The sequence below is a fragment of the Leuresthes tenuis genome, unplaced genomic scaffold (assembly GCF_036924035.1).
Source record: "Leuresthes tenuis unplaced genomic scaffold, fLeuTen1.0.hap1 SCAF_21, whole genome shotgun sequence".
Classification (NCBI taxonomy): domain Eukaryota; kingdom Metazoa; phylum Chordata; class Actinopteri; order Atheriniformes; family Atherinopsidae; genus Leuresthes; species Leuresthes tenuis.
Window position 1 is genome coordinate 29913879 of NW_027325375.1, and position 13888 is coordinate 29927766.

General features: G+C 43.1%; 1 protein-coding gene across 3 annotated transcripts in view; it reads left to right on the forward strand.

The window, feature by feature from the left end:
• The window catches only part of cxxc5a (CXXC finger protein 5a), a 251815-nt gene that overhangs the window by 6728 nt on the left and 231199 nt on the right, over positions 1-13888 (forward strand). For all 3 annotated transcript variants that reach the window (XR_011909326.1, XM_072374341.1, XM_072374342.1), the window contains exon 2: positions 3547-4556. Coding sequence is in view for 2 of the 3 variants with exons in the window: in XM_072374341.1 (XP_072230442.1) it covers positions 3762-4556 (795 nt within the window). In the remaining variant the exon portion in view is untranslated. The remainder of the gene's footprint in view (positions 1-3546; positions 4557-13888) is intronic.

The window sequence follows — 13888 nt, forward strand, 5'->3', positions numbered from 1 at the left end:
TTTGTTTTTACCTAAACTTGATGAAACAGCAACTAAAAGCAGTGATTCTGTCGTGTTTTCCTAAACCAAACTAAGTAGATTAGTTTGTTTTTACCTAAACCCGATGAAACAGCAACTAAAAGCAGTGATTCTGTCGTGTTTTCCTAAACCAAACTAAGTAGATTAGTTTGTTTTTACCTAAACCCGATGAAACAGCAACTAAAAGCAGTGATTCTGTCGTGTTTTCCTAAACCAAACTAAAAGATTTAGTTTGTTTTTACCTAAACTTGATGAAACAGCAACTAAAAGCAGTGATTCTGTCGTGTTTTCCTAAACCAAACTAAGTAGATTAGTTTGTTTTTACCTAAACCCGATGAAACAGCAACTAAAAGCAGTGATTCTGTCGTGTTTTCCTAAACCAAACTAAGTAGATTAGTTTGTTTTTACCTAAACCCGATGAAACGGCAACTAAAAGCAGTGATTCTGTTGTGTTTTCCTAAACCAAACTTAGTAGATTAGTTTGTTTTTACCTAAACCCGATGAAACAGCAACTAAAAGCAGTGATTCTGTCGTGTTTTCCTAAACCAAACTTAGTAGATTAGTTTGTTTTTACCTAAACCCGATGAAACAGCAACTAAAAGCAGCGATTCTGTCGTGTTTTCCGAAACCAAACTTAGTAGATTAGTTTGTTTTTACCTAAACCCGATGAAACAGCAACTAAAAGCAGTGATTCTGTTGTGTTTTCCTAAACCAAACTAAGTAGATTAGTTTGTTTTTACCTAAACCCGATGAAACAGCAACTAAAAGCAGTGATTCTGTCGTGTTTTCCTAAACCAAACTTAGTACATTAGTTTGTTTTTACCTAAACCCGATGAAACAGCAACTAAAAGCAAAAAAAAAATCACAGACTGGATCTGAAATCCAGGGACAGGACTCAAACGTTTCATTCTTCCACCACCCAAACAGACATTGTTGGTCATTAAAAGATGCTGCTGTCAATTATTATTTGGCGTGCTGAAAAATGACGTCGAGGGCACTGAGAATGTTTGAGATAAGAGTGTTAGTGAGAGGTTAAAGGTTAAAGTCATACATGTGAAAGCAGTGTTGAAGCTACTGTCCCGTTAAAACAAAAACCCAATCATCTGTATCCAAATATTAGTGTTTTACTGGAGAAAAGGAGTTACTGCACCATCGTTTAATGTGGTGCAAAGAAAGTCAAATGAAGTATTGAGTGACATCTGTTTCATTAAGATTCATACATGACAGCTTATCTTTGTTTAAAACCACTCGTCAGCACCGGGTCAGCTGTTCTTTTGGGAGTGGGATGATGGTGGTCTGGCTGAATCAGTCATATACTGTTTATTATGAGCTGTTGAGAAGTCGTTCCTTTCTAACTATTGATAATGAGGCAGTTTATTAATTATGTGGGTAATGCTTGAGGCGTATTTACTCCATTTAAAGCATTGATGAAGCGGTTGGATTCCGTTTCATACTGAGATTAACCAACAGATGATTAACTTGTGCAAGCGACTATTCAGATTTAGTTTTATTATAAGTGTAGAGTCCAGCAGAGACCATACGTATCATTAAATTTACAAAAATCAACATTTAGAACTGACCGCTAAGTACATAATTTCTCATTTCCAGTATCCCATAAAACCACAAAGCTCCCATGTATCACTCTGATTGTTCCCAGTGCTCTTCACCCACAACAGAGCACAGATGCTGTTAGCATTGAGATGCTTTTGGGAAACCGGACCCTGGTCAGTGCAGTAGTGAGAGAAACTGAAACTATGGGGCTGAGGGGCTGCGGAGCTGGCTCTGGTTCGCTGGCGCCACATCCCCCTGAGCTGGTGAGAATGTGGGGGCTGTGCTCTTGCCTTTGAAGCTTTACCTCCCACTAATTCTGGCCTTCCAATTTCCACACACTGCACAGACACCCCCCTTCCATCCTCTTCCCCTCCCTTTCCCTTTGTTTCCCTTATAAGGACTTGCCCGGTCATTTCCTCAGCTTTTCTGTGGGAGGTGGTGTGCTTGTTTGTGAACACGGACAGGTCAGGAGAATAGCAGCATAGTTTTTCTTTTCAGAGCAGTCACAGGAATCTTATGCTCCATGCACACGTCTGTCCTCTCAGGAGTCACTTACTTTTAGCTCAGCGAGCCCTCCTGATCTTCCCAAGAAGCTCGTATAATCGAACACTTTTCCAAATTAAAGTTCTCCGCAGCGAAAAAGAAAAAGAAATTAAAAATATCTGACTGAATAATCAGTAACTTCAATCAAAAGTCAAGTTTTAGGGACGATTTTCAGCAGGATTCACTGATTGCCTCTAATAAGGGACAGATATTCATGTTCTCCCGGATCGTGTCACAGCTTTTTACGATCAGATCAATGAGAATGTGACTGACTGACCGTCAATAAATGCAACGTTTTCTGAAATTACTTAACTGCAACCAGGTCGGAACAGTTCATTTACAGTGATACCGTATCAAGTTGGACGTAAAAGAACTGATAAATGACTAATTTTGAATAAAAGTATGAGATCATTTGACAGAAATCGCAGCTTAGAGACGCACAGTAAATACAAACAGCTGGAGACGTCCAAGAGGCCTGTTGAACTTAAGCTGAGCCCTATTTTAACAAATCATTTAATGTTTCATCTAAAGAAAAAGTCCCGATAGTCTGAGTGGAGGATGCATGGCGCCCCTTAACTTACAAAGATACGTTTTTGTCCTCAGTACAGCTTCATTAATTGAATCGCATTATATTTAAATAGCAGGGACTTGGCTCCCTGCTTTGTAATGTCTTTGGCAGCCAATCACAGAAGCTGTGGGGTGTTCCTTTCATGGTTCAGGAGTGTGTAGAGTTTGATTAGTGGATTGTTGTGTTACGAAAGAAATTAGAGGTATTATGAAGGCTGATTTTCTAAGGCTGCATGTTAATCAAAGTTTGGCATCGTTCTGTCAGTGTTTTTATTTTTAATGAAGCTGGTTGAGCATAGATTCAGTCATTTATGTCATATTTCTGTATTATTATTTGATAGATTTATCACATTGAACATCAAAGCTTTTATGCTGATTAAAGGTATTAAAAGACCCGCCTCTGCTTATGAAGTGACTCAGATTATCAGTTTGAACTTTCAAAGCTCTTATAACTAATGCAAATTATAATTTAAAAACTATCTCAGGATGTAATTGTGCTCAGTTGTAAACCCACACGTTCTGCTCGTCCTTACGAAGCCTCTCAACTGTAATCTGCAGTGTTTTCTTCTTCATTCTCATTCTTCTGATGTTCTGCAGCTACTCAGCGCGGCTTTTAGCCAAAATGCTGGAGAAAGATTTTGCACACCGTCCGCTCAGCACCAAATAGCAAAGAAGCACGTTATGATTAATTAGCTGTTAGAAGCAAAAGGTGGACACAAACAGAGTAAACCGTGAATATAGTTACTGGAGGATGTCAGTGAAGCTGAGAATGAGACATTCCTGGTAAATAATTTGCTTTTAATTTGCTTTTAATCAAGTCATCATCAATGTGTAATACCCCCTCTTCTGTTCTCTCCTTGTGTAAAGTCTCCTGATGGCCCACAAACAACGTGGATGAGGGCTGAGCTGTAGTGGGGGCAGAAGGCTTCGGGAGCCTGCCTGTCATTGGCTGGCTGATTGGTCTATTTAGGTGAGGCACCACTCTCACCGGGGCACAGAACGGACCGATAAAAAGCCCATCCTCGCTCACCCCTGCCCCCTTTCCACCCTCACCCCCAACCCAGGCACGTACGCTCTGGATCATGTCTAGCGGGCTGTCGGAGGGGGGCCAGACCGAGGACCTGGAGCGGAGTAGCAGCAAACAGGACTCTCCTGTCATAGAGCGCAGGAATCGCAGCGGCATCATCAGCGAGCCCCTCAGCAAGAGCCTTAAGAACTCGCGTACCCTCTCCCAGTATACAGCAGTCTCCTCTGCTACAACCAATGGACACACGGACAGTAGTGCGACTAAGAGCCACTCGGCCAAACCTCAGCCACCTCCGCCGCCCCAGCCTACTGTCTCTGCACTGACTGCAGCCAAGTTGGACCGAACCCTAGAACAGGTTCTGGAGGGACAGAATGGTCTGCTGCACTTTGCACAGGCAGCAGCACTGTTAAAGCGAGCCGGTATGGAGCACATGCTCCTGCCCGGGGGCATGGGAGTGGGAGTTGGCGGCGGAGACACAGGCTCGGGGGCTAGCGACTTGGAGGGTACGTCTGTCACGGATGCCGTAGGTGGCCCTGTTGACTTCCCATATGGAGTAGGAGGTGGCTTCCCCTTCAACCCGGGGCTTTTCATCATGACGCCGGCTGGAGTGTTTCTGGCGGACAGCGCGCTACACATGGCCGGCCTGGCCGAATACCCTGCACAGAGCGAGCTGGCCTCTGCTATCAACTCCGGAAAAAAGAAACGAAAACGTTGCGGCATGTGTCCACCTTGCCGGCGACGGATTAACTGCGAGCAATGCAGCAGCTGCCGAAATAGAAAAACGGGCCACCAGATCTGCAAGTTCCGCAAATGTGAGGAGCTGAAGAAGAAGCCCTCTGCTGCTCTGGAGGTAAGAGGATGGTGGTTATAGTGTGCTGTGAATGATTCTCAGAGTCACCACAAAGCCTTTTCCATGTGAAAAGTTTTAAAACAGACTATCTCTGAGATCATTTTTTCTTTTCTGTTTTCGTGGCGTGACCTCACAAGCAGGGGAAAATGACAGGTGGTGGGGAGTGTAGTGGTTGCGTTCGGGGTCAGCATACTCAATGGGGTCTCTCTAATCCTGCTCTCTGACCACACAAGCACCATGGCTACAGCTTTCAACAGGAATTCAACAGAATTGCTAAACACAAGGCTATATTTTTCTAAATGAAATGCCACACAATGCTTTTCATGCCGGTCCTGCTTGTGCCTACCTTTGCAGAGGGAATGCAAATAGAATAGTTTGTGTGGAGGGAGAGTGGCAGTAATTGTGAAAATGTGTACAGTATGTGCTTGTATGTCAGTGTACATGTGTGGGTATGTTTGTGTGCATGTAATGAGGACCATCTGGCCACAGAGCATCATCTGGAGCACCAGGTGTCAGTGTGGCACATGCACCCCCCTTCCCCTTTCTGCTGCCCCTGTGCTTCTCCCTCCTGTGACAGTCCTGCTCATCTAAATGGCCCTCCACACTTCCTGTCTGCTACCCTCCATCACACTCTGTGGCCTAACTAACCCTGGCTGTGGTGACAGAATGACCAATCATGAAATCAATCTCAGCAGATGTTCCATCTCAAAGGAAACAAACTTTTATGGATAATGGTGTCATTTTGCCATTACATAATAAATTGACGGACGTGTAACATTGTGTGAACATAAACCAGTGGAGAGGCCGCTGGTGTAATTGACACAAACAGGATCTATGCCTCAAACTGCTAATGGCTTTACTACCATCCCTTTCTGACGCTGACCGAGAGTGACAGCTTGGCCTCGTGCTCACAAGCCGAAAGGTTAGCTGTGCAGTCTCGATGTGCCGAGTTTGACCGTCTATTATGAGATATTCCTCAAAGGATTGTGTTTATCGGCTCCTTTTAAGTAAGTCAGGCACGTTTTGTGTCTGTGTAAGATTCATTAAGATATTAGGTGCATAATTAGCACAGCTTAGCTTGATCAGCGGATGCTCACAGACGCCTTAAGTTCTTTTATACAGGCTGGATGAATACATACATCTACCTACATGCACATCCTTTGAGTTTGTAGCTTGTTTACTACAAGTTATTTGGCAAGCTTTAATTATTCATGTACCAACCTGCTATTGTGTTTCTAATAGCTTTCCAAGAATTCAGCTGTGAGATATTTTCAATTTTCTGGTAGAGAGCATCCTTCAAGCATAAAGCAACAGCAAGAGAGCTCCTCCAGTGTTAGAGGTTGTGTTTTACGTTATTCTTCATCAGAAGAGGTGAGGTGCAGTTATTATTTGGTCTTCACAGTGAGGAGGTGTTTGACTTTCATTTCCTGTTTTAAAATGGCTGTAAGTGACGTTCTTTTATTGATAAATGCAATTTTTCTAATATATATCATCACAAAGTTAGATGTTTTAACCTAATAAAACCTTAACCACACTGTCGTCGCACCATATCCACAGATTATTTCCAACAGTGTAGAGAATAAGTAATCTTAGTCTTTGCAATAGGCGTCTCAGATCAGATGAGGATTCTGCTGCGACAGGCAAATATTTGGCCACCCCTGCTCAAAATGTTTATGACTAACTGATTTCCCACAGGCACAAAGGTAACTCATTTACTGAATAATACTTTAAGCATTATTATTTTAGAGTTTACTTCTTTTGGAGCTGTAGAAAATAAGTGAAGCAGATGTTTTCTATATAACTTCCGTTGCCAGGTATCACAGCTTGTAAATACAGTTTGTGGTCAGCTGAGGGTCTTTTCAGGGCTCATTTACTCCTGCAAAAGGTTTTTAGTTTGGTTAGAATGTTATGTGCATTTCTTTGGATCTTTCAATAAGTTTGGAAAACAAAATTTGAAGCTAAACCTCCAGCTTCCTCCTCTTGAGGTGCTCAGGATCATCATCGTGGTGTAAAAACCTCTTTTCTGGTCTCTACTCCCTCCACTTTTTATTTCATTAGGCCTAAAAGTGACATCTAAACTTCATCAGTCAGCAAGGACTTGCTGCCACGATGCATCAGCCTTCTTTTGATGTTCATTAGCAAACTTGTCACTCTGAATTTTGTCGTGAGAACAGAGGGAAAAAAAAGCACCCCCCGACTGACTTTTCTTTAGAGGTCATATTTGTTCAGGTGTGGCACAGTAGAACCACCCCTGCAGGATGTGATCAGTCTTTCTGAAGGTGCAATCCTTTCCGGGGAGCCTCCATTGTTACTGTTAAATGTCCTTTCTTAACTTATAATATGCAGTGGCATAATCAGTCAGCAGCTGACCTCAGAGACAGATGGTCAGAGCAGGCCCTGCCCTACAATGCATTCACATAATCGGTTGTCTTAGGCTACAATTACGCTTTTGCTCAATTCAGGTTGTGCTCTCCAAACTTATTTTCTCTTTGCTTCTCATCCTAAGTCCATTACATACACTAGTTAAAGGATATTAGCCAGCAGGAGCCCAGCAACATCTGGTTTAATCTCACAAAACTAAACCAGTTCAGGAGACAAATGGGAAGAGAGTACAGCTGCATGTTAACAATATTGTCATATTCTGCACCTTTATGCACTCTTTATGCACCCTTCCCTACTTATTAATACAAAACACAGGTTCAACTGATATCATATGCAACTTTCTGCTGTGTAAAGTCGTCTGTTAAATCCTTCTGATTCAGCAGACTGGCCTCTGCTGAGCTGTCTTTTCTCGAAGCTTTCTCAGCATTGCTCCTATTTCTTAACTTAGAAACTTTCTTCAGTCACTAGTAAAAATAAATGTACAATTGTATGAGTTTTATATATAGTGAGAAAAACAGTGTCAAACACACACACACATATTTATATATATATATATATATATATATATATATATAAATATGTGTGTGTGTGTTTGACACTGACGTTTTTCTCACTATTTTTCACTCGGTTGACGCTCTTAAAGCACAGATGGAAGGTGGAATAACGTTATAAAATGTCAGAAAGTGACAGAATGAGCGGATTGAAATAGAAAGTTTAGTAATGATTCACACATGCGGGCCCCTGGATATCGCAGGCTCCTGCATGTCGCTGTGCATATGGTAGTGACGCCTGTGAAAATACAAACTGAGGAAACTGCAGCTGATTAGAGGAGCCTGTGTCTGCTGGCTGTTTGGTTAAGGTTTAAGAAAACATAGTATTTATAAAGCATTGACTTTTGCATCATCCGACCTTTTCTTAGGCTGATTGTGGACAAACCAGAGCCCCAGCAAGCAGTTCGGCTCTGAGACAGAGATAAAGTTGTCTGAAAGCTCAAATCTCACGGGATGCCTAAACCTGGTCAGAGGACTGCTTTGATTTGTCATTGCATGCGTAGTTCTGAAGGACAGTTTGGAAAAAAATGATCTTTTACGTAGCAAAGGTAGAGGAAAATTGTGCTAGTATCCAGAATATTCACTTTGATTTAATGTAATTTATATAGGGCCCATTCACAGCTAAAGAAGAAGACAAAAAAGCTCTAACTTTACGTAAAGAAACCAAAAAATCCCATCCAAGCGAGCATTTAGCGACAGTGAGAAGAAAACGCTTAAGAATTGTAATATTGTGTTGTTTTGTGACACGAATCCCAGAACGATAAAGGTGTGAAACTGAAAGAGTCACAGCTCTGTGTCCTCTGGGACTTTCTCTCATGCCGAGGATCGGACTGCATTAACATTTTGTGTTTCGATGTTGAATAGATTAACGATTCACAAAAACAGTGAACTATGTCAGTTTGCTTTGTATGTAGTTCCACTAAAGGGGTTCAGGTTTAATCTCAGACTTCCTGTTGATGTTGTCATGGCAGTTACCCAAAAAAGCACTTATTTACAAGAGTGATGCCAAACCAAAGCTCCCTTGAATATTCATGAAAGTTGTTGATGACACAGGTCACCGTGCTGCTCATGCTGCATCCTTATGTTGCTGTTGGCCGTTTGATATTAAACAAACTTAAGGACAAACCTGGTCTTATCACTGGCTTCAGTAACTGTATGTTCTGTAATCACCTTGCACATATACAGTGGATCTGAAAGGCGTATATTAAACCTAACCTTAGGTTTTAAAGTGTGAACCTGATTCAGATCCGCAGTGTGAACCTGATTCAGATCCTCAGTGTAAACCTGATCCAGATCCTCAGTGTGAACCTGCTCCAGATCCTCAGTGTAAACCTGCTCCAGATCCTCAGTGTGAACTTGATCCAGATCCTCAGTGTAAACCTGATTCAGATCCTCAGTGTAAACCTGATTCAGATCCTCAGTGTGAACCTGATTCAGATCCTCAGTGTAAACCTGATTCAAATCCTCAATGTAAACCTGATCCAGATCCTCAGTGTAAACCTGATCCAGATCCTCAGTGTAAACCTGATCCAGATCCTCAGTGTAAACCTGATCCAGATCCTCAGTGTAAACCTGATCCAGATCCTCAGTGTAAACCTGATCCAGATCCTCAGTGTAAACCTGCTCCAGATCCGCAGTGTGAACCTGATTCAGATCCGCAGTGTAAACCTGATCCAGATCCTCAGTGTAAACCTGCTCCAGATCCTCAGTGTAAACCTGCTCCAGATCCTCAGTGTAAACCTGCTCCAGATCCTCAGTGTAAACCTGCTCCAGATCCTCAGTGTAAACCTGCTCCAGATCCTCAGTGTAAACCTGCTCCAGATCCTCAGTGTAAACCTGCTCCAGATCCTCAGTGTAAACCTGATTCAGATCCTCAGTGTAAACCTGATTCAGATCCTCAGTGTAAACCTGATTCAGATCCTCAGTGTGAACCTGATTCAGATCCTCAGTGTAAACCTGATTCAGATCCTCAGTGTGAACCTGCTCCAGATCCTCAGTGTAAACCTGCTCCAGATCCTCAGTGTGAACCTGATTCAGATCCTCAGTGTAAACCTGATTCAGATCCTCAGTGTAAACCTGATCCAGATCCTCAGTGTAAACCTGATTCAGATCCGCAGTGTAAACCTGATCCAGATCCTCAGTGTAAACCTGCTCCAGATCCTCAGTGTGAACCTGATTCAGATCCTCAGTGTAAACCTGCTCCAGATCCTCAGTGTAAACCTGATCCAGATCCTCAGTGTAAACCTGATCCAGATCCTCAGTGTAAACCTGCTCCAGATCCTCAGTGTAAACCTGCTCCAGATCCTCAGTGTAAACCTGCTCCAGATCCTCAGTGTGAACCTGCTCCAGATCCTCAGTGTAAACCTGATTCAGATCCTCAGTGTGAACCTGATCCAGATCCTCAGTGTAAACCTGATTCAGATCCTCAGTGTAAACCTGATCCAGATCCTCAGTGTAAACCTGATCCAGATCATCAGTGTGAACCTGATTCAGATCCTCAGTGTAAACCTGATTCAGATCCTCAGTGTAAACCTGATCCAGATCCTCAGTGTGAACTTGATTCAGATCCTCAGTGTAAACCTGATCCAGATCCTCAGTGTGAACCTGATTCAGATCCTCAGTGTAAACCTGATCCAGATCCTCAGTGTAAACCTGATCCAGATCCTCAGTGTAAACCTGATCCAGATCCTCAGTGTAAACCTGATTCAGATCCTCAGTGTAAACCTGATCCAGATCCTCAGTGTAAACCTGATCCAGATCCTCAGTGTAAACCTGATCCAGATCCTCAGTGTAAACCTGATCCAGATCCTCAGTGTAAACCTGCTCCAGATCCTCAGTGTAAACCTGATTCAGATCCTCAGTGTAAACCTGATCCAGATCCTCAGTGTAAACCTGATCCAGATCCTCAGTGTAAACCTGCTCCAGATCCTCAGTGTAAACCTGATTCAGATCCTCAGTGTGAACCTGCTCCAGATCCTCAGTGTAAACCTGCTCCAGATCCTCAGTGTAAACCTGATCCAGATCCTCAGTGTGAACCTGCTCCAGATCCTCAGTGTGAACCTGCTCCAGATCCTCAGTGTAAACCTGCTCCAGATCCTCAGTGTAAACCTGCTCCAGATCCTCAGTGTAAACCTGCTCCAGATCCTCAGTGTGAACCTGCTCCAGATCCTCAGTGTAAACCTGATTCAGATCCTCAGTGTAAACCTGATTCAGATCCTCAGTGTAAACCTGCTCCAGATCCTCAGTGTGAACCTGATTCAGATCCTCAGTGTGAACCTGATCCAGATCCTCAGTGTGAACCTGATTCAGATCCTCAGTGTAAACCTGCTCCAGATCCTCAGTGTGAACCTGATTCAGATCCTCAGTGTAAACCTGCTCCAGATCCTCAGTGTAAACCTGCTCCAGATCCTCAGTGTAAACCTGCTCCAGATCCTCAGTGTAAACCTGATCCAGATCCTCAGTGTAAACCTGATTCAGATCCTCAGTGTGAACCTGCTCCAGATCCTGCAAGATAATACATTTGCTTTAACTCAGGTTAAGATCAGTGTCATCAGGCAGGGATATCTTAAGTGATTTGATAGTGAACCACAGCATTGACCTTCCTCTATAAGGAGCTGTGACAGTAGAAGAAATTGTTCAATTTTGCCCTATTTTTCTTCATTATGCAGTCCATTGATAAGTCTAGTGGCTGCCTTAACAGCCTTTGTTATTAAGTCAACAGCCCTTGTTGAGCAGGTGATTAGATCAGAGAATACAGCCGCCCGGGCCGCACTGTCAGCAAGTGTGATGTCATCGGGGCAAGCTAAATGTCAGAGGGGGAGATTCGTGGAGAATGTGCCGTGTCAGAATTGAGAGCAAAGAGCAGAGAATCAGCTGTAAATCGCAAATGCCAAAAACTGTCTCGGTCATTAAGATAACAATTCAGACGTCAGTCGCTCTTTAAGTTTTCTTCTAAATCTGCTTCTGCTGGAGAGTTTTCCGCTCCCCCGTCAACAGCTTTAATGCATATTCAGTGCGACTTGGGCACCATCTGCACCAAAGCAGAAGATCTCCTGGCGCTCAGAATCACAGCGAACTGCAGTGAGCCTCAGCTGTAGCTCAGACAGCCCCTGAGTGTCATATTTCCCTCCAATCAATGATGGAAGGGTACAGCCCCATCTGCTGTGACTGCTATACTCAGTGTGCACTTTCAAATAATCTCTTATTTAACGTGTGTCTTAAGGGTAGTTTGCTGGACGGTTCTGACCGCTTTTCGGCATATCTTTATGTACACAGTTGTGAGTGAGAAGACCGAGGGGAAATATCTCTGCTTTTCTTGCACTGCATTTGCATTGAAAGGGTTTTTTCCTGTGTGTATGTACGAGCCTGTGAGCGTACGCATGTCGGTACACAAGTGCAGTCCAGCAGCACTGTGCTTATTTTAAGGGTGTTGATGGTTTCCATTGAAAGCGCATGGCAGCTCAAAGAGGAGCGTAAAATTGGCAAGTGAGGGGGAGTTAGCATGCTGAGGCCTTTGCCACCTCATAGCTCACTGGCTGAAGATGTCTGGATTTATTCTGGGAATGTTACATTTGAGAGAAATAAGTGGGAAGGCAGTTCCTCTCTGCTCTGTGTCTGAATACCCTCCAGGGGTGTCAGTCTTAGCGATGCTGCTCAGTGCTGAGAAAGAGGTGAAGTCAGGGTTTGGAAGTTGTACTCTGCCTTGTTTTTACCCGAATAACACAGTACTTTAAGGGTGTACTCATAAAGATATTCTGTGATAAGAGCTTGCGATGACATTTGTTGCTTGTGCCAAAGACTCTGCTTGTTTGTCATTAGACAGGTAATACCTGAACACTATGTTTTCCTCTGGGACCCACTTTGCCAGCGTCAGATGCTGATATGGGAGTAGTGTATTCCCTCATGGTCTTTCCTGCCTCCCAGACACTGTACACCAGACAGTTAGGACAGTGGAGACTCATACAAACTGACAGGCATGCAGACTGACGCCGAGATACATGGATGTGTGGGCAAGTTGCTGGGCAGACGGAGGGACAAGTTGGAGTGAATAGGGGAGGTTACGAAAGACGGAAAGAAAGAGAGAGACGGCATTGAGGCAGCAACTGTCACGGTAGACTGACAACTTTTAACCTGAAGAGAAGAAGTAACATTTCTATGGGGAAAAAATGACTGATTTGGTCATATTTCTGGTCTAAAGACTTGATATATTTCTAATGAGAGTTGATGCCACATCTGCTGTGGTGCAAAAATCCAAAAATCTTCAAAACAAACCAGCAGACTTTGACCTACTGTAAAAATATATATTTTTTATCTAAAAAGGGACCATTTTAAATGTGTGAAATGCAGGAGAAATGTTTAGTTTAGTTTATGGAAGACACTACGAATAGTAACACTTTCCGAATAGATTTTAGTGTAAATATATGATTTTTTAAAACTCAATTAAGGCATTTTTAAGACATGCATCAGTTGATCATTTTAGGTATTTTCCTTTGTAATATATGAAGATGTTGGTAGATGCAGGTGAAACAGGGAAACTATGCACAGTTTTCTTATATTTCTTGGACTAAATAAGTATGAAATAATAACTAAATGTTTCTTGCGGCCATATTTACACCAATCTTCTGGATGTATATAATAATTATGAAACACAGGCTATGATATCGCTGCTGCTACAGGAATCATTGTGTTGGAATATCAGTAAAAGCAATGCATAGCTACCTTTAGCTGCACGTGAAAAGCAGACAGCGTTGAATCCTACACACGCTTCTGTATCTGTAGATGCTTCAAGTTCATTGTGTCGGTTTGTGTTTTTCAGTTTGAACTTTTAGGTAATCCTGAAATCCTGTGAAAACAATAAGCAGAATGCAAAGAGGTCCCCTGAAGCACAAGTTGAAGTCAGCGTGGTTTACAGGGACTTGCATCACTAACACCTAACAACATGCGTTCTCCTTTTGTTGTCGATTGCACACAAAGGTTTGTGGTACGCTGAAGCAAATGTGCTCGCCTTTGTCTGAAAAAAAAACCCACGTCCATCGATTTTAGTGATTGGCCACTTCACACCCACAGATCCCATCTGTGTGAACCCTTGCAATCAGTGGTGGTGAAGGAAGGAGGTTTTCTATTCCTGAAATGCTGCCATTTTTCCATTGATTGCACATGGTTGATAATGAGGAAACACAGCATTACTGCTCAGTCGAGGGCTGTGTTGTTTTTTCCTCCCACACATTACGTCACAGTCAGTCCGGCCCTTACCAGGTTTTCAACACATGTGTCAGCGGCAGATGTTGCTGTCCTCTGACCGTCTCCTTAACAGCTGAGTGCTGCTGCTGCAGAGAGGTCACTACAGACGTGGATGAGACTATCGCAGCTTAAGGCCGACCGTCAAACCATCCTGACAAC